General features: G+C 41.6%; 1 protein-coding gene across 1 annotated transcript in view; it reads right to left on the reverse strand.

Moving 5' to 3' along the window:
* LOC119410358 (RNA-binding motif, single-stranded-interacting protein 3) overlaps nt 1-21,360 on the reverse strand; it is a gene marked incomplete in the record, with an annotated part of 147,206 nt that overhangs the window by 62,306 nt on the left and 63,540 nt on the right. Inside the window, 1 exon segment of the mRNA XM_037677268.1 lies at nt 753-910. Coding sequence (XP_037533196.1) covers nt 753-910 — 158 coding nt within the window.

Consider the following 21,360-nt stretch of genomic DNA (forward strand, 5'->3'; position numbering starts at 1 on the left):
GGGGGGGGGGGGGGGTAATTTCAACAAAGTTTGTTTATTTTGTCTTACTTTAAATTCTTATGCATTTTTTAATGAATTGGCTAGTTTTGATTTAGAAAAATAAATCTTTGAGAAAGTCAACAACAAAATATATAATTTAACTAAAAACAAACACAGAGCTGAAATCTTACAACCTTTTTTTTAACATCTGCATATTTTTCAGTAGTTCTGGTTTCTGTTCATTTAACTGTTGCCATCTTCACTTGTGTTGCCGCTGATCTCAAGGTCACCAGTTTGAAGAGTGCAGGTGAACATGTACAATTTTCTACAGAGGTCATCATCAACAGCATCAGTGGCTCCAACTAATTTTTTTGGTTTATCGGACCTACGGTCATTGACGAGTTCATTTATCAGTTTCTTCCTAACATTTGTTTATGAAGGTTTATGTGACATGAATTTATTTACTCTTCTAAAGAATGTAATGTTAATCATGGATTCATTTACTGATACAAACATCTTGTAGCAGTTTTTATGTAAAAGAAAATAAAAAACAACAATGGGTATCCTTTGTGTCCTGGGCCCACGTGTTCATTCCATTTTTCTACTGTTTTAGTAAAAGCAACCACAGATTTTTCATGAGAAAAAAATGGAACCAAGTGAATAAGTTCCTATGAGTCTGTGTTCATCCATGGAAACAAAGAATAAATGGATTTTAACGTTAACAATTAGAAACAAACAGAATCTTTAGCGCAATGACTCATGGTGTATTTTACCTGGCGAAGCCAACTCCTCTGCTCTGGCCGCTGGCATCCCTCAGTATCCGTGTGGAAATGACGTGACCAAAGGGCTTCAGCATGTTCTCCAGCTCCTGCTCGTCCATCGACACCGGCAGGTTGGATATGTAGAGGTTGGTGGGGTCCTGCTCCTGTTGCTGTGGACACACAGTAGTAGAAGAAGAGGAAGCAACAATTAACATCAGCACCAAACTGAAGAAACAGCATGCTTTATCTAATCTGAGCTGGGTACATTTATTTTACTGAAGACACCATTTTGATAGCTTCAAGACAATATCAAACTGTGGTCTACAAGGAAAGCTTGATCTCATTAAATAAAATAAAGAGAATGATATATTTATTTTTTAAATATATTTTATAAATCCTTTGTGAAACAAGAATGCTGCACATGACACATTATAATCCCAGCAACAAACTATTATACAGCAATAAGCAATGGCCTGGACAAGAAAATACCTAATATAACATTTAACCTTGATTTGTGACCTTGACCTAAGAGCTGGGATGATGAAAAGATTATGTGACATGCTGTGAAGTGGTGATACCAATTCCTATCAAGTTTTGTTAAATTATCTTGAACGGATCAGACAATATGGCCCGGACAAGCGAACACCTTGTTTTGAATGTTGACCTTGATTTATGACCTTGACATTGGAACTGGGGTGATGAAAAGTACTGATGACACTTCCTCTAGAAATGATCCATAAGAGTATAAAGTTTGATTAAATTATCTTGAGCAGATCAGCAGTTAAGGAATGGACAAGAGAAAGTTTTTGAACGGACACACAAACAAATGGACAGACAGATGAAGACTATACGACAACACGTCTTGCTTTTGATGGCCATATAGATGTATAAAATATAAACTGACTTTATAGGTTGACAACAAAAGAAACCGCACTCCAGATTCATAAATACAACCAACTTTGCAATAACTTTTTCTATTAGCAAAAGGCAACTTGCATCTCAAAGCCCTTCAGTCAACGTGCACTCATATTTTTTGTCTTCTGTTTGGCAGCCTGCAGTTCAAATGATCCACCAGGAGATTACAGCCTCTCTCTCTGTGGTACGAGCAAATTAAAGCAGTCTGACGCAAGGCCTGAAGTTGTAGGGGTTATATTTTATAAAAATTGTTTTACAAGAAAAGCACAACACGGGAATGTTTCATAAATTACAGAAACCATACTTAGTAATTTCATAGAAGCTGGTTGTAATCCCAGCTCCTTCAGTGCTTCTGTTGTTGCTGTAAATAATTCTGTGATGTTTCATGAGAGTTCATACTTGGCTCCAAAGACTGTGCAGTGACGATGCTTATCTACGGTATTCATTACAGGCTCAGCCCTAACTCCAAGAGGGAAACCCAGACATCCTCCTTCCAGCAACACTCAGATTTCCTAGGCCTGTAGGGGTATTTAGTGCATCACTTCTTGGATTTGGGGTAAGTGAGGGTTTGTACAGCTCAAACACAATTCAGATTTGTGCTTTTGTTGCTGCAGAAGAAGCCCTAATCCACCAAATCCATCAAGTTTAACAAAAGACCTTCATGGGACCTTGAAGTTCCCAAACAGATTCCTACTTCTCCAGAACTGCACGTCAAAATCCTGTTCTTGAATACCACAAATAATGTTGGAGAATAGAGCCCTGATGGGGTCCAGGTGCACCAGAAACACACAGTACTTGAAACGGCACTCAGGTACCCAATACACCCACTGCACCACCTGCAAAATCCCCTAGGATACAAAATAATCCTTCTCCAGCTTTTAAAAACACAAACAATTCAACGACAGAGCTACTGAGCATACAAACAAAAAATGTTTGACAGTTTGTACGAGCCTCCTTACTCCTTTTTCAAAAGCAATTCTTTTTAGGGAGGTTGAGAAAAGTTTTGCCCCAAAGGCTGGAGCACACTCACCGGACCCCATTTTATCCTGTTGTGGAGCAAAGCGAGGAAGTTGGAAAAACTCTCCGTCCATCTGTTCGTGCATGTTGCAAACTTAAAAAATAAGCAAGGTACAAACTTCCATTGTTGTGTGTCGCTGCATTTACATATTTCAAGATGGCCACCACCATATACAGTATATTTGTAAATCGGCTAACCCAATTATTTGAGGAAACTATGCTTTCTAGTTTTTATATTGCTTAAATGTATAATTTCCTCAAATGATTGGGGTTGCCGAAGAGTAATCTATGTTGGCCAAGGCCACCATTGGCCACCCGCTGGCTCCACCACTGCTCCTGGAGGTTGATAAATTTTCTCCCACCACTTGCCAGGATCCGTCAATCTGCCTTGCTTCTGACAAGAAACCAAAACACCTCTCCTCTTCTCCACAGTGTAACCCATACCCATTTGAATATCTTGCACCAAAAACATTAAGGTTTACTTGCATTTCCTGTTCAATTCCGGTCCAGAAAAATACTCATCTCGAAAACTACAAACATTAACTATTCAAATCCCTCAGCGATGGCGGACCAGCATGCCGCTTGCTTCCACCACATTAGCCTGCACTCCGCAGGTGTTGTCTTGATCCTCCAGGTAACACTGAAGAGGTGTGTCAATCACTGCAGTATATTTTCTAGAGCGTTCAGCGTCTCAGGGTGAATCTTGTCCTCTCCTGGTGTCCTACCACACAGGAGTTTATTCAACTACCTCAGTGACCTCTAAAGAAAACAGACGTCTTTTACGTCTTCAGATTCCTCAGCAATGCACATGATGGTCAAATTAAAGACGTCCTCATACAGTTCACTCAACACATGGGGAAACAAAAAAACAAACCAGAATAAATCCTTGCTCTGCCCTAAATGATTCATATTTTTCCACTGAAAAATGATCTTTTCAAGGACCTTATTTTTTTCTTTCAGACACACACATCTACATAAATCACTGGAAACAACTATACATATCGGTTGTCACAGTTCATAGTTTATTAGCTAAAAAAAATAAAACCTTCAAACAAATCGATGTGTGTAATTTTAATGCATACAAAAGAAAATGAACACAGATTCAAAAGTGAACGAACTCTGCCTGACTTTGCCTAAAGTTGCTTTTACCCAAAGTTACCTCACAGTGATCTCTCACTCTGCATGTTGCAAATGACTCACCGCCCTCTTCCTCTCTCTTCATCATTCGTCTCCTTGCTGGCTGGGTCTCTTTGTCATTCTGACTCTCTTTGTAACATCTGTCATGAGCTGCAAACAGCTTCGCGCCAACTGTGCCCCTCCTTTACCGGGTGGCCTGCCTGCCAGCCAGTCAGCTTGTGTTTTCAGCCCCATTAAGCCTCACTGCTGCATCATTATAGCAGGTCTGTGCCTCTGCTCACCACAACTTCCTGGTTACCCTGCAACGCAGCAACACCTGCAGAAGGTACGGAGGGTAAAGTGAGAGTGAATCAGGTGTTAACAAGCGGTATGCCAGTGTCCCCCATCTCTGACAGGAATGAGCAGGTAAAGCAGAGTGAGAATAAACAGTGTGCGATTACACAAGTCGTTTCTTTTCACTACTGTATAGTATGTTTTCACTTTTCTTTACAAATTACACAGATTCCTGCTCACTTTGTCTTTTGCACACCTGTTTTTGCCTCTACTTTGTCATCTTCAGCCTCTTGTCTGCGCCAAATTTATATTCAATCCCATGCATCCTCCTTTTCTCATCTTCTTCTCCACCTCAGATTAAAACCTGATCTTTAAAAACTAACTTGCTGACTGAAACACTTTCTGAATATTTAGCCAATATTTAAAGAGTAGAACTTTATCTTTCTTTTCATTCTTTCTTCATGTCTTCTCACAGTTTCCATGTTGTCACACTGCCTTCTTTGTTTTATTTTATTTCCTTTTCTCTCTCTCAGCATCCCCATTCCCTGTCTACATTTTTGTCTTCTTATGCCTTTTTCATCCTCTAGCCAAAATCTAGCCTTCCATAATGATTGTCTGGGTGTCTAAACGCTCTCTAACATCTTAATCAATACTTAATGAACATTTCATAAATACTTTATGAAGTCTAAACCCTGAAATCCCCAGGGTTTCATTAAAGATTGGAGATATACACTTTATCCCTATCTTCATGATGACTGTGGGTGAGGTGGGGGTGGGGTCTTCATCAGGAAGAGTCTGATTACCTCATAATTTAATCTCAGCTGATACTGACTCAAATTACCATTTTTGTGTCAGGAAATGTACTCAAACAGGCACAAAATGAAAATGGTTTTATTTATGATGAAAGCATGTTAACTATGAATGCTTTCATATTTAATTCATCAAGAACTCCACAGTGATGTGCTGCGTATCACATGAAAGTTTCTTCTGCACCTGTATCACGTTTGTTTGAAGCTGAGCTAGTACTATTTTTAGAACTTTATTAACAACCGAATATAGAACAGAACACTGCAAAAAGATGCAAATACAAACTCTCGTGAAAGGTGTCATAAGTGCATTTTACAAGATTGTTTTTTTTTTTTTACAAAATAATAAAAGATTAAAAAATAATAAAAAAAACAGAAATGAGCAAGACTATATGAGAAAAAAACATTACGTTTTTAAATATCTGTTGTGAGATGATTCTAGCAGTTTTCCAGTTTTTTAATCTACTTCATGAAGAATAATATGACTTAAAATTGTTCATAAAACAGGAAGGAGGGCTTATTATCTCTCCACTTACTGTGAATGTTATACTTTGCAATAAGTACAACTATATTTATGGCATCAGAGAAAGCTGAGTTTATGCTCTCCACATAAAGTCAAATGGAATCAGCATCAAAAGAAGGAATGTTGAGTTCAGTTTCAGACGTCTGTCCAAAAATTTTGTGACTACATGAAAAAAAATGCTCGAGGGATTCATCTTCTGATTTACAAAAGGCACACAAGTCAACCTCAAGAAACATGGCTACAGGATATATTTTATTTATTATTTTAAAGCGATTCTCCTTCACTTTAGGATATTTAGGCCATTGGACAAATTTAGAATGATCAGAAGTTATTATGGTTTTATGATTTATATTGGGAGGTTTCTTGAATGAATCTTTGTTATAATCATAGTAAATCATTTGTCACATACATTCATTGATAATCGTGTTATTGCATTTGAATTAAACTAAGTTACAGTCATTTAATTTTAATGTTGGCATCAAAATGGTTACCTTTGAATATATAATGATTTTTTTTCCCTCACTTGCTCTGGTACGAGGTGGACGCATTCTCTTCCCTCTCGTGTTCTCCTCCTGCTTTTTGCTCTCTGTCTGTGTATCGGAGCTCCTATTTTACACATCTTCCGAAATGAAAACTACTGATAAGGATCTGACCAACTGGACTTTTTGACGCAATTGACAAAATTTTTTCAACAAAGCGACACGGTCCTGGAGAGCCCTCATGTTGCCTGGACGACACACATGCTGCTGGATATGTCTCTGGAGGAAGTGGAATGTGATGTGTCTACCTCTGCTGTTGATCAAGGATGCTGAAATTGCATATAATTGGATTTATGATAACAGGTTTCCTGTTTTTGGAATTGTCAGGTTCCTGGTTTATCAACATACAAAGACGATGGCCGCAGCTAATCTGGCCTGGTCAGGCTGCCTGCTTGTGAAGGTTTGGTTCATGATTTGAGGACTCAAAATCAGTTGATTTACAAGCTAAACCGTACGATGGAAGTGATTTGTGAGAATCTCAGGCCACCTGCGGCTTTGGGACTCGCCAGCATGAAACGACCTTGGAGAGGATCGTTAGCATGGACCAGTAGAATGCAACCTAATCTGGCCATTTCAGATCTTGAAAGTACCAGTAAGACTCAGGGCTGACAAGAAAATAGTCTGCCTGAAAAAAAAAATCAACAATTGTGGCTTATCTGAATCTGTCTCCCCCGGTTGGCCGACTTATCAATTTCTCCTGGGAAATGTGTCAACTAAGGAAAAGCTTTGTCTATCGCAACCCCCCTCGAACTTCTATGGAGACTTATCAGAACTGTACTGGCTGACCATCATCTTATCAGGACATTGGACTATCTGTTAGTGTTTCATGGACGGCCTCGTCGTCATATGCATATGTAACGTGTTCATAAATGTGCTGCTGGCAGAGTTTTTGATGCCTTAAATCGTGTCCTGATAGGCCAAGGTGTGAAGAGATCTTTTTTGTAATGCCACTATCCTTGCCTCATGGCTTTGTCCCTTTTTCTATCTAAAAAAATGTATTCTGAAAAGGATAAGAAGGCTGCAGTTATAGCAGCAGCTATGTGCACTCCGCCCATCTTTCGGACGACTGTACGGACATATTCTTGCTGTATCTCGGTACAATGATGATAAAGCTTATTCTGGTTCTGATTTTTAATTAACTGAATCAAAACTAAGGGGATTGCTTAACATACCTTCTTAAAATCTTTTATGACAGCAGCTAAGGTTATATTTCCCAACAAAAGATGAAAATTTTAAAATATCTAAGTTACAATCTAAGATATCTTTTTATAAAAATAATGCCTTTTTCTTACCAATCTTTTCTAAATATTGCAGTTGATCCATGAGGTGAGAAATTATAGTGAAATATAATTTTCCAGAACTGAAGAACTTGTTTGTGGAAGTTTGATAATTTAACTGGAATCTTAGCCACTTCAAAGTCACACTTTGCAATAATTCAATTCCTCCCAGCTGTTAAAAAATGAAAGCAGGGATATGAAACCACGTTGAATTTTGTTGCTGTAAAAAGTTTTTTAACCATTTGGTCCTAAATGTACCAACCATGGCTTCAAAGTCCAATGCATTAATACCACCTTTCTCATATATTTTCACTAGTTGGGACCTTTTAATATAATGAGTCTTATTTTCCCACAAAAACTGAAAAATAATGTAATTGGCTTTCCTTATGTTTTGTGGTGAAATATACATGGAATGACATGGATAGACAGCCTTGGAAATTCCATCTGCTTTAGTCAACATGTTCCTTCCAAAAATAGTCAGATGTTTTGTCAACCAAAGGCTAAGACTTTATTTTCATATCTACTAAGCGGTTTGAGATGTTAAAATCTCCTCTTCTAATTGCATTCTTAGATACTAATACACCCAAATATTTAACTTCATTTACATTTTTTTTTCTTTTTTTTCTGCTATTCTACGGTGAAACCAGACGTGTTTTCCCTCTCTGCCCCCCCACCCACCCGCTTCCCTGCTGCACTCTTTTGTCCTGTGAACCCTTAAAAAGCCTCTTTTTTCTTTTTTCCTGCATACCTCTTAATTGGAAGGATCAGCTGGTCTCTCAACAAAATTGATCAACTTCTCCCGACAGGAGTCAGGGTAAGGAGGACCCCTCTGACCTCTTTAAGGAACAAATTGGATTCATGATGACGACTAGATTCTACTGTTTGGGTTGGTGAAATCTGGTTGTCTACAAATTTGTGTGGAGGTGTTGAAGCTTGACAGTGCTTGGACTGAATGTGGAGCTATGACAGGGAATTGGAGCAGCTGTTATCAGGACTGTGGTCTTCCTGGCAGCACTCATGAATGGTGGGAATAATCTGGAGAAGCTGTGAGCTCGACTTTTGGAGTAAAGGATCAATTCGGCTGTTTTGGAGTTCCATCAGAGAATATGTACCAGCGAGACTTTAAAAGGCAGAAACAACAATTACGAGTTCTGCCTGACCCAAACTGTGGCCTTGATGCCGGACTTATCTCAACTCCTCCTGGAATAATTTGAAAACAACAAAGATGCTTTGACTGTTTCCTCACCCCTTCCTTCCCCAAGGCCGTGGACATGTAACAGAACCTCAACTGAGCTGAAGATGAACGTCACCTCTTAACTGGACAATGGCTGAGGGGGGGCTCTGGACTATGCTACGACTTTACCTTAAAAATTCAATGTTTTCACCGCCTATATGTACATGTATAATGTCTGTTTATGTTGCTTTGCTGTGGTAGTTTTTTTTGATGCCTCAAATTATGCCCTGTCTAGGACACGGTGTGAGAGATCTTTTTTTTTTATACTGTCTCTCCTCATGTTTTCTTTCCTTTTCTTATCTAAGCAAAATATTATTCTGAATAAGAATAAGAAGGCCACGCTAACTATTTATAGCCGCAGCTTCGTGCACTCTGCCCGTCTTCGGACGACTGTAAGAACATATTCGCGTTGTATCTCGGTGCAATGCCAATAAAGTTTATTCTGATTCTGATTCTGAACTCTGATTGACTGAATGTTTTATGAATACAATTATGAATGGGAAGAACCTCACATTTGTTAATATTAAGTCCTAGACCTGAAACCTTAGAGAATAACAAAATTGTACTAAGGGCTCTTTCAACTGTTGAATCGTTTTTCAAAAACAATGTTGTGTCATCTGCAAATTGGCTAATCTTGTATTCTTTATCAAATATGTTAATTCCCTGCAACTCAGGACTACTATTAATTTGAAGGGCTAGTAATTGAGTAGTCAAGATAAACAATTTTGGGGAAATAGGACTACCTTGACAAATACCCTGCTAGATCTTAAATCTAGAAGTAAGTCCTGAATTTAAAGAGACTGAGCTATAGATATCATTATAAAACATCCCAATTAATCCACAAAATCAATCCCCAAAACTCAAAAACCTTGAAGTCTCTAACAAAAAAAGCATGTTCAATTGTGTTGAATGCCTTGTAAAAATAAAGGAACAAGATCAGACTATCATTGTCAAGGCAGTCACAATAATCTAACATATCAAATACCGGTCTAATACAATTGTGTATGTTTCTCCCTTTAACAAAGGCTGATTGACATTAATCAGTTAAGTCTATTCAACCGATAAGCAAAAACACGAGCTAAAATTTTATAATCAGTGAATAGCAGAGTGATGGGTCTCCAGTTATCCAAAATTTGCATATCTTTATTAGGTTTTGGAATTAATGTGATCATCCCTTGTTTCATTGTATTAAAGAGATTACCTGTCAAAATGCATTCCAAGAAAGCTTTGTAAATCATCTGTTTAATCTCTTCAAAATAGCCTTATCTAACTCCGCAAGTTCCAGCTACTACTCAACCTGTAAAAAAAAAAAGATTTCGATCTGACAGTTTTCAGGTATTTATTAATGTGAAATACAGTGACACCTTGTGGCATTAATGACTAATTGCAACCAAAAAAAATAATTCCCAAAGATTTATCGTTTCTTTATATCTATGCAGAGAAACCAATGATTGTTATGAAAAGTCAAGAAAAGCTACAGAATCTTGCATTAGGATAAATAATTTAAAAAAAAAGATTATGGCAATAAAAAGCAAAACAACTGGACTTGTATTCTGCATGCAGAATAGAGTTTGTTTGTCTGTTTGTTTGTTGATTTGAACTGACCATGTCCTGGATGACTGAACATTCATTGATATTTTAATCACCATACTTATACAGTGATGAGAAACTGAAACTTCTTTAACAAGAGTACCATGTACAGCATTATACACCCATCAACAACTATTATACAGCAACACAGCAATCTATGGCAATAGCCCGGACCTCAGTATGTGACCTTGACCATGAAACTGGGGTGATGAAACTTATACACGACACTCTATCTAGTGATGGATATGTAGATACAGTACATGTACGACATTTTGGTAAATTTCCTGGAGCAGACCAGAAGTTCTGGGCCAGACAAGAGAAAGTTTATGGACAGATCATGGATACCACTGTAAAAGTCCCCTCCATAAACTGATGTATAAAACTGTGGCTCATTCTAAGGTAAAATAAAAAAAAAACTGATCTTGACTGAACTAGATTGTACAGAATTTTTTTTAGATTTAAGGCTTAGCATTTCTGTTAAGAATGCACATTGCCTGCCGTTTTCCACGTCAGTGTTTTAAAGTAAAATCATCTTTTGTTGAAAAAGAACAGAGTTAAAGATGATTTGATTAAACCTTAAAAATGTTATTTGTAATCTCATGTAATATTGTGAGGTCTCAAACAATCCATTAGTGGTCAGAGTATGTGTGGTGAATGATTCTCAGCTACTAGCAAATGAAATTTTAGTCCAGTATCTGTAAAATGAAAAAAACACTCATGAACACGTGTAAAAACATTCAAATGTACATGTTACTTGAAATTTTGACAATTAGATGTGTGTAAAGTAACAGTTTTGTGTAACTTCACTGCAGATATGGAGGGTGCAGCAGTGGAGTTGCACATCCATCACCAGTCAAATCTGACACACGTTCATTTTGAAAACTGCAACGAGAGGAGTCAGTCTGTGAATATTTCTGTTCATCTCACTAAAGAGGGAAGATTGTGTCCAAGAATATGACTGAGTGGATTTGTGACAACCTCAGAAATGTGACGAGAAAACGTGCTGTTGTGGGTAAAGCCAGAGTACAGAGTCTCTGTAAGACTTGATTTTAACCAGCTGTATAATCAATCAATCAACTTTATTTCTATAGCACGTTTTAAAAACCGCAGGAGTAACCAAAGTGCTGTACAATAAGACAAAAATAGATTAAGACAATAAAACACACAAAGCATACACAAAGGAACATAATACACATACCAGGTTCACAACAGATGTGTATTAAGGTGCTATACAGGATAAGAGCACAGCGTATTAAAAACCAAAGAATAAAAGCGTAAAACAAATAGCAAAAGTTTAAAATTAATTCTGTAGTGTACAGGGAGCCAATGAAGGGACGCCAGGACGGGAGTGATATGCTTGCGCCTACGGGCATGAGTTAACAGGCTGGCAGCAGAGTTCTGCACAAGCTGCAGACAGACAAGAGAGGTCTGGCTAATGCCTACATACAGTGCATTACAGTAGTCAAAATGAACTGTGATAAAAGCGTGGATTCATTTCTCCAAGTCAGGTCTTCCTAAGATTGGCTTAATTTTTGCTATTTGGCGAAGTTGATAAAAACTTTTCTGAAGAACACTGCTGATCTGTTTTTCAAATTTAAAATCAGACCCAAACTTCACCCCCAGATTGGTGACAGTCCCTAAGATAAAATGACAGTGAGCCAAGATCTACGCTGGGATAGGGACAGCAACTCGGTCCAAACATCATATGTTCAGTCTTGTTCTCATTAGATTAAGAAAGTTAATAGAAAACCAAAAAAAAAAAAAAAATGAGTGGTATACATGTACCTTCATTCACTCTACTCTGCTAAAAACATGAAGATCATCTACAAAAACTGCTTCATTGTGTTTCAGAATGCACAAGATGAGAAAAGTGTGTTGGCTTTTCAAATGCGAGCTATGTGAGCGCTGAATATTCAGAAATTATAATATTGTATCCTAAAACATCAAAAAGTTTATCACTATCTGCATCTCCTTTAAATATCAAACTACAAACTTTCAGTTAAGTCAAAGTAAATTAATCTTTTTTTTTTTTTGTGGTTAATTAGTTTCAAAACTCTGAGGTGATGCTCAAACATAATTAAATGTTGATGTTAGAGGGACATTTAGGCGTACAACTAGTTCTGCTTGGATTCTCCAGCTGCTGCGAGATGGTGAAAAGTGTGCTCACATGGCATCACTGTTAACCAAATGAGGGACGGTCTTTCAACCGATAATTTGGTTGTAGTTTTTGTGTTAGTTTTTTTATTTTTTTATTTCATACAACAGTCTGGTTCAGACTTTACATTGTATCATTAAACTTTCCCAACAAACACAGAACTCTATGCTTTTAGTGACAAAGTCAATTTCCAGCTTGCACCAAATGAACATATTTCCTTTTTGTCCCTCGTCACAGAGCAAAGAAGGGGAATTGGAAATACCCTTTGTCCATCCGTCTATCCATAACTTGAAAAATAAGCAACGTGCTGACTTCGGTTTTGGTGTGTGGCTGAGTAATTATGGTTCCTATAGAAAACTGCGTTGCGAAATCAAAAACCTTCTTTCGGCTTTTCCCTCTTCAGGGGTCGCCACAGCAAGTCATCCTCCTCCATCTCACTCTGTCGTCCTACCTCTATGTCCTCTCTAACTGATCCATATACATAGCCTCTTGGTCTTTTTCATTTGTCTGTCGGTCTGTCTGTTTTTCCCACTGCAATGGGGGACATTGATGTACTATTTGTTTTCCGTCGATAGTTTTCAACCATTTCCCCTTTTTTTCTTCCTATTTTCATGGCATTGCAGCTTCATCATGGCTCCCTGCCCTCTCATTCCAGTGTTCACACACAGTCTTTACTGTGTATTAACAGGACAGTAATTCATCAAAACCTGAGAAAAGAGCAGTTCTTGCTGCACACCAGACTGCCGGCTGCTTGTCTTCCAGCTGCCCAGAGCAGGGATCAATCACCCCATCCTCAGATGCTGAAACCATCCAGGAGGGTCAGCTGGAGATGGAACTGACAGGAAGAAAAGAAGACAGGGTGGAGGAGGACGTGCAGACAGAGAAGCCCTGGATGGATTAAATAAACATCTCCTTGACTGAATACCAATCAAGGCCTCAGATGTTGAGCAGTCCAATCTCCCCAGAGTGTGATTTGAAATAAAATGTTTTGTGTTCTTTAATTTCACTCTTGATGGATGCATTGATGAAAAATTACCCTGTTCAGGTAAAAATATTGCATGTGGTGCTGTAAGATGCACTTGTTGATTTTTCCAAGTGACCGCATGCATTACAAGACAAGCCAAAGTGAATATGGTTGCTGTAACATTAACAATGACTGAAAAACTATGACAGCTTCGTTTATGCTGTAACTTTGCCAGATAGAAAAATCTCCAATCTGCCTTCAGGAGAAGCCAAATAAAACCACAAACATACTGTAAAATATAAAACATTAGTGCACGAGTTGCACACGATCGGCTGAGACCGAGTCTCCCTTCAGCTACAGTTTGGACACAGTCTACGCCCATTGACAAACTACTACAAAACAATCTGTAGCGATGGCCCAGAGAAACAAAAAACTTTTTTATTCATTCAACCTTTATTTATACAGGTTAATCCCACTGAGCCATCCATTCTCTTCTGCTTATCCAGGGTCGGGTCGCGGGCGTAGCAGCCTAAGCTGGGGTGCATTCACACCAACCCTGTTTAGTCCACTTTACTTGAACTCTAGCTCGTTTTCCTAGGAAATCCGGTTTGCTTGGGGAGGTGTGAACGCGCCATCGAACTCTGTCATGGAACAAAAATGTGAACTCTGTCCCGGGCTAAAACCTAGGTCTCGGTTCGGTAGAAGAGAACTCCAGCGTGGTTCAAGTACAGTGTGAATGCAAACAGACCGAGCCCCGCTCCACAAGCAAGAAGTGGAGTACCGCGCAGGGCAAACAAACACGCATTTCTCTTACCTTAGATGGAGCTGTCAGCTGCTTTGTGTGAAAAACAACATTCTCCATGGTCTTCTGCCTCATCTTCTGCTCATGCTGAGTCCATTTTTGAAAAATGACAAAATATAACTCCTAAAACTGCTAAAACTTGATGCCACTCCTTTTTTTTTTCCCCAGTAGAAGAAGAAGTGTCTTCAGAGGTTTTTGTATCGTTTCTTTCAGTAGTTCTTGGTGCAGCGCCACCACAGGCGAGTGGGGAACAGGTTGATTCAAACAGGTTGGCTCGACTGCACAGTGCAGTGTGAATGCAAAAGCACCAGCTCAAATGTAAAACAAATTGTTATGAATATTGGTCCCCAACCGAACCGAGTCTACCGGACTATCAGGTGTGAAAACAACCTAGGGAGGCCAAGACATCCCTCTCCCCAGCCACTTGGGCCAGCTCCTCCAGTGGAATCCCAAGGTGTTCCCAGGCCAGCCAAGAAACATAGTCCCTCCAGCATGTCCTGGGTCTTCCTCTGGGTCTCCTCCCGGTGGGACGTGCCCAGAACACCTCACCAGGGAGGCGTCCAGGAGGCATCCTAACCAGATGCCCGAGCCACCTCAACTGGCTCCTCTCGATGTGGAGAAGCAGCAGCTCTACTCTGAGTCCTTCCCAGATGACCGAGCTTCTCACCCTATCTCTAAGGGAGAGCCCAGACACCCTGCGGAGAAAACTCATTTCGGCCGCTTGTATCCGAGATCTCATTCTTTTGGTCACAACCCAAAACTCATGACTATAGATGAGGGTAAGAACGTAGATCGACTGGAAAATTGAAAGCTTCGCTTTTTGACTCAGCTCTCTCTTCACCATGACAGACCGATACAGCTCTCGCCTCACTGCCGACGCTGCACCTATCTGCCTATCGATCTCACGCTCCATTTTTCCCTCATTCGTGAACAAGACCCCAAGATACTTAAACTCCTCCACTTGGGGCAGGACCTCCTCCCCGACCTGGAGAGGGCACTCTACCCTTTTCCGGCTCAAGACCATGGCCAAGGATTTGGAGGAACTGATCCTCATCCTGGCCGCGTCACACTCGGCTGCAAACCGCTCCAGAGAAAGCTCTAGATCACAACCTGATGAAGCCAATAGGACCACATAATCTGCAAAAAACAGAGAGGCAATCCTAAGGCCACCAAAACGGATCCCCTTAACACCTTTGCTGCGCCTAGAAATTCTGTCCATAAAAGTTATGAACAGAATCGGTGACAAAGGGCAACCTTGGCAGAGTCCAACTCTCACTGGGAACGAGCCTGACTTACTGCAGGCAATGTGGACCAAGCTCTGACACCGGTAGTACAGGGACCTAACAGCCTGTATCAAAGGGCCTGGTACGCCATACTCCCGGAGTACCCCCCCCAGGGCTCCCCGAGGGACGTGGTCAAGCGCCTTCTCCAAGTCCACAAAGCACATGTAGACTGGCTGGGCAAACTCCCACGCACCCTCAAGGACCCTACTGAGGGTGTAGAGCTGGTCCAATGTTCCATGACCAGGACAAAAACTGCACTGCTCCTCCTGAATCCAAGGTTCGACTATCTGATGGACCCTCCTCTCCAGAACCCCCGAATAGGCCTTACCAGGGAGGCTTAAGAGTGTGATTCCCCTGTAGTTGGAACACACTCTACGGTCCCCCTTTTTGAATAGGGGGACCACAACCCCAGTCTGCCAATCCAGGGGAACTGCCCCCGATGTCAACGCAATATTGCAGGGTCGCGTAAGCCAACACAACCCCACAACATCCAGAGCCTTAAGAAACTCCGGGCGAAGCTCATCCACCCCTGGGGCCCTGCCACCGAGGAGCTTTTTAACCACCTCGGTGACCTCAGCACCAGAGATTGGAGAGCCCAACCCAAAGTCCCCAGGCTCTGCTTCCTCAGTGGAAGACGTGCCAGTGGGATTGAGGAGGTCTTCAAAGTACTCTTCCCACCAACCCACGACATCCCGAGTTGAGGTCAGCAGCACACCACCTCCACTATAAATAGTGCTGGTGGCATACCGCTTTCCCACCCTGAGACACCGGATGATGGACCAGAATCACCTCCAAGCCGTACGGAAGTCATTCTCCATGGCCTCTCCGAACTGCTCCCATGCCCAAGTTTTTGACTCAGCAACCACCTGAGCCGCATTTCGCTTGGACTGCCGGTATCCATCAGCTGATTCTGGGGTCCCACAGGCCAAAAAGGCCCGATAGGAATCCTTCTTCAGCCTGATAGCATCCCTCACCGCTGGTGTCCACCACCGGGTTCGAGGGTTACCACCACGACAGGCACCGACAACCTTGCAGCCACAGCTCTGATAAGCCGCTTCGACAATAGAGGCACGGAACATGGCCCACTCGGACACTCGGACTCAATGGTCCCTGCCTCCCCCCAGAACGTGTTTGAAGCTCTCCCGGAGGTGGGAGTTAAAGCTCCGTCTCATGGGAGACTCTGCAAGACATTCCCAGCAGACCCTCACAATACGTTTGGGTCTGCCAGGTCTGACCGGCATCCTCCCCCACCATCGGAGCCAACTCACCACCAGGTAGTGGTCAGTGGATAGCTCAGCCCCTCTCTTCACCTGAGTGTCCAAGACATGCGGCCGCAGATCAGATGAGACGACAATAAATTCAATCATCGAACTGCGGCCTAGGGTGTCCTGGTGCCAAGAGCACATATGGACACCCTTGTGCCTGAACATGGTGTTCTTTATGGACAATCCATGAGGAGCACAGAAGTCCAATAACAGAGCACCACTCAGATTCAGATCAGGGGGACAATTCCTCCCAACCACACCCCTCCAGGTCTCACTGTCATTGCCCACGTGAGCACTGAAGTCCCCCAGTAGAACAAGGGAGTCCCCAGGAGGTGTACTCTCCAGTACCCCCTCCAAGGACTCCAAAAAGGATGGGTAATCTGGGCTGCTGTTTGGCGCATAAGCACAAACAACAGTCAGAACCTATCCCCCCACATGTAAGCGGAGGGAGGCTACCCTCTCATTCACCAGGGTAAATCCCAACATACAGGCACCAAGAAACAAGTATGCCCACTCCTGCTTAGCGCCTCTCACCAGGGGCAACTCCAGAGTGGAAGAGTGTCCAACCCCTCTCAAGGAAACTGGTTCCAGAGCCAGAGCCATGCATTGAGGTGAGTCTGACTATTTCTAGACGGAACCTCTCAACCCCACACACCAGCTCTGGCTCCTTCCCCACCAGAGAGGTGACATTCCACGTTCCAATAGCCAGCTTCTATAGCCGAGGATCAGACCACAAGGGTCCCTGCCCTCGGCCACCACCCATCCCACATTGCACCCGACCCCTTTGGCCCCTCCCACAGTTGGTGAGCCCATGGGAAGGGGGACCCATGTTGCCTCTTCAGGCTGTGCCCGGCCGGGCTCCATGGGTAAAAGCCCAGCCACCAGGCGCTCGCCAGCATGCCCCACCTCCCAGATTCAACTTACCTTTTGACATGTATCTAGTCAAAAAGCGTTAAATACAAAACTGACTGAGAATCTTCACCAGGATATGTATCAAGGTTCATTATATTAACTTAAGCAGATTACGTGTTGGGCGGGACAAGAGAAACTTTACACATAGATGGAGACTATACCATTATGCATCCACCTTTCAAAGAGCGTAGTAGTAGCAGTAATGACAATAATATTTATTATAATTTTAATAATAATAATATGCGGCACAAAATCAATACAATCAGGATGCAGTTTGTAAAGCTGTTGCCTCTCTGCGAGAAGGTCACCAGGTTCAAATCTTGGTCCGGGACCTTTCTCGGTAGAGATTGCATGTTCTCTCTGTACATGCGTGGGTTTTCTCCGGTTACTCCAGTTTCCTCCCACAGACCAAAGACATGTATGTTAGACTGATTGGTAACTCTAAATTGTCCGTAGGTGTGAGTGAGAGAGTGAATGGTTGTTTGTCTCTATGTATCCCTGTGATGGACTGAAGACCTGTCCAGAGTGTCCCCTGCCTGTGATTGCTGGACATGGGCACCAGTGACCCCTGTGATCTGAAAAGGAAAAAGCAGGTAAAGAAAATATATGGATGGATGGATGGATGAAACACATTTTAGTTAATGCAAAATGTCAAACTCTTGTAGTTCCTTTGGGGAGACCCTCATATCACCTAAGAACACATGAATTTGAGTGAATGGGAGTGGCGGCGCAGAGGTTAGAGAAGGTGGGTCTGTGATCGGCCTGTGATTGGAAGATCGCTGGTTCACGCCCCGTTGCCCCCACCCTCATTCGCCCCACTCTGGGCCCATGAGCAAGGTCCTTAACCCCCATCTGCTCCCTAAACAGGTCTCTCTTGAAAATGAGTTCTCGTGGCTCAATGAGACTACCTGGATAAATAAAGGGTAAATGAAAAAAAAGCCTCTTTACTGCTTTAAAACCCTCCACAGTCAAAAAGTCTCTTTCAAGAAAAAGAACATGTTAAAGCTTCAGAGTGTGCAGAGCAGCATTCCCTGTCTCCTCAGATATCTTTCTTCTTCTTCTACCCAGTAGGACTGAATGCTGTAATCAAGACTAATGGGACTCAGCTGTCTAATTACCCAGAATGTAGACAGATGATCTTTGAGACAGGCATACACATAAACTTGTGTTTGTATCACTTCACCCTGACTTATAATCAATTTAAAGAAATTTATTATCACCTGGTGCTGAAAAGGAAAATAATGGTAATGTTTTTGCCCGTTTTTCCTCTGTGTGTGTTTGTCTATTATGAGAGCAAATTATCGGCTTTTCATAAATCTTTGAGAAAGCAATCACCGGATGTACATCTACAACTGATTACATTTAGGAGTGAACCCAATTCTCAAGAAGGCTGCAACAGCCAACTGACCCTGGAAAACACAAGAAATGGATAAACATAAATCAATTTAACAGACTGAGTTAAACTTTTACGTGGTAGTAGCTGAAAGTCATGCCCAACACATTCTCTAAGCAGTAACAAACCATTCGAGAGCTGTGTTTAAAACTTTGCCACTATCTATTTCAGTTAGCTCTGTTTGTATCTTATAGACTTTTACACCAATTTTAATGCATCTATAAGAAAATAATGGTGGGACAAAGTGCATCAAGTTCCATTAAATGATCTTGAGCTGATCAGAAGTTATGCGCAGGTTAAGAGATTGAGACTTTACCACAACACGTCTGCTGTTGACGGACGTATAATAAAAAAAATTAAAAGTTTTGCCAATCTTTTCCTAGATCTGTGAATCAAAGTGGTTATAGAGTATAAATGATATTAAACATATCCATCCATCCATCCATTTTCTTTACCCGTTTATTCCATTTTGGGTCACGGGGGTCGCTGGTGCCCATGTCCAGCAGTCACTGTGCGAGGGGCGGGGTACACCCTGGACGGGTCGCAAGTCCATCACAGGGCCACATAGAGACAAACGAGACAAACAACCATTCACTCTCTCACTCACCCCTAGGGACAATTTAGAGTTACCAATCAGCCTAACATGCATGTTTTTGGTCTGTGGGAGGAAACCGGAGTACCCGGAGAAAACCCACGCATGCACGGAGAGAACATGCAAACTCCACCCAGAAAGGCCCCCGGACCGGGGTTTGAACCAGGGACCTGCTCGCTGAGAGGCAGCAGCTCTACCAGTTGCGCCACCGTGCTGCCCTATTAAACATATATATAATGTAAATTATGACATCATTATTTGGGTCTGTACTTTATACAAGTGCAGAAGACTCAACATGTTTTCCAAGGCTGCTAACCTTTACTGTACTCACCCACAATCCTTACATTGTATTTATTTACATGAATTCTGACAAGTAAAAGTGTGCAAATGTCACTTTGAAAGATGTAACCACAAAAGTTATTGGATAAAGTAATTTCCTCTCCTTTTCATAAAGGATGGTGCATTGTTTCCTGTGCTAAAGAAGGTAATAAATCAAAAACTGAAGCATTTATTCTTGGCATTTTGGAGAATTCAAATAGCTCTTATTATGACTGCCACATTGATAATTAGATGTTTCTAAAGCAAAAATTGTTTGTTGTTTTATGGACAACACCATTACTTTATAAAAGATAAATACAGTTTAATTTGCTGTCATTGGCTCCCTGCCAAATTCAGAATAGAATTCAAAATCTTACTTCTAACCCACAAAGCTCTCAACAACTTCACTCCATCTACAGATCTTATTGTTCCATATTTTCCTAACAGAGCACTTTGCTCTCAAACTGCAGGCTTACTTGTGGTTCCTAGAGTTTCCAAAAGCAGAATGGGAGGAAGATCTTTCAGTTATCAGGCTCCTCTTTTGTGGAACCAACTTCCAGTTTCTGTTCATGAGGGTGACACATTGTCCAGTTTTAAAACTGGACTTAAGACTTTCCTTTTTGATAAATCCTATAGTTAGGGTTGGCTTGTTATGCTGCCATAGGCCTAGACTACTGGAGGACAAATTGACCTCATTTCCTTAAATGAATTGTTAAACTTGAATAGTTTTCATTTAATAATATTTCTAACTTAACATGTGATTCTTGACCTGCCATTGTGTATCTGTTCCTATCTAACCCAGCTGGTGGAAGCAGATTGTTCAGAGTCTGGTTCTGCTAAAGGTTTCTTCCTCACAAGGGAGTTTTTCCTTTCCACTGTTGCCTTTGTGCTTGCTCAGGATGGAAGACTGCGACGAAGTGAAGATTCAACGCATCTACTGGCTTCATTCCTAAGATAAATATCTTTTACCAATTGGATTTTTTATGTATGTGAATGTATTTATACAGCACAAAGTCACAACAGAAGTCAACTCAGGGCACTGAACAGAAACATTCACATACATAAAAAATCCAATTGAACTGAAATGAATTGATTTGTCACATACATGTTTTAGGCTGGGGCAGCACGGTGGCGCAACTGGTAGAGCTGCTGCCTCTCAGCGAGCAGGTCCCTGGTTCAAACCCCGGTCCAGGGGCCTTTCTGGGTGGAGTTTGCATGTTCTCTCCGTGCATGCGTGGGTTTTCTCCGGGTACTCCGGTTTCCTCCCACAGACCAAAAACATGCATGTTAGGCTGATTGGTAACTCTAAATTGTCCCTAGGTGTGAGTGAGAGAGTGAATGGTTGTTTGTCTCTATGTGGCCCTGCGATGGACTTGCGACCCGTCCAGGGTGTACCCCGCCCCTCAAACAGTGATTGCTGGACATGGGCACCAGCGACCCCCGTGACCCAAAATGGAGCAAACGGGTAAAGATAATGGATGGATGGATGGATGTTTTAGGCTGTGCAGCACGGTGGCATAGTTGGTAGATATGTCTCCTCTCAGCGAGCAGGTTGCCGGTTCAAATCCTGACTGAGGGTCTTTCTGGGTGGAGTTTGCATGTTCTCCATGCATGCATGGGTTTTC

The sequence above is a fragment of the Nematolebias whitei genome, chromosome 5, assembly GCF_014905685.2.
Source record: "Nematolebias whitei isolate Nwh7 chromosome 5, NemWhi1, whole genome shotgun sequence".
Lineage (NCBI taxonomy): Eukaryota > Metazoa > Chordata > Actinopteri > Cyprinodontiformes > Rivulidae > Nematolebias > Nematolebias whitei.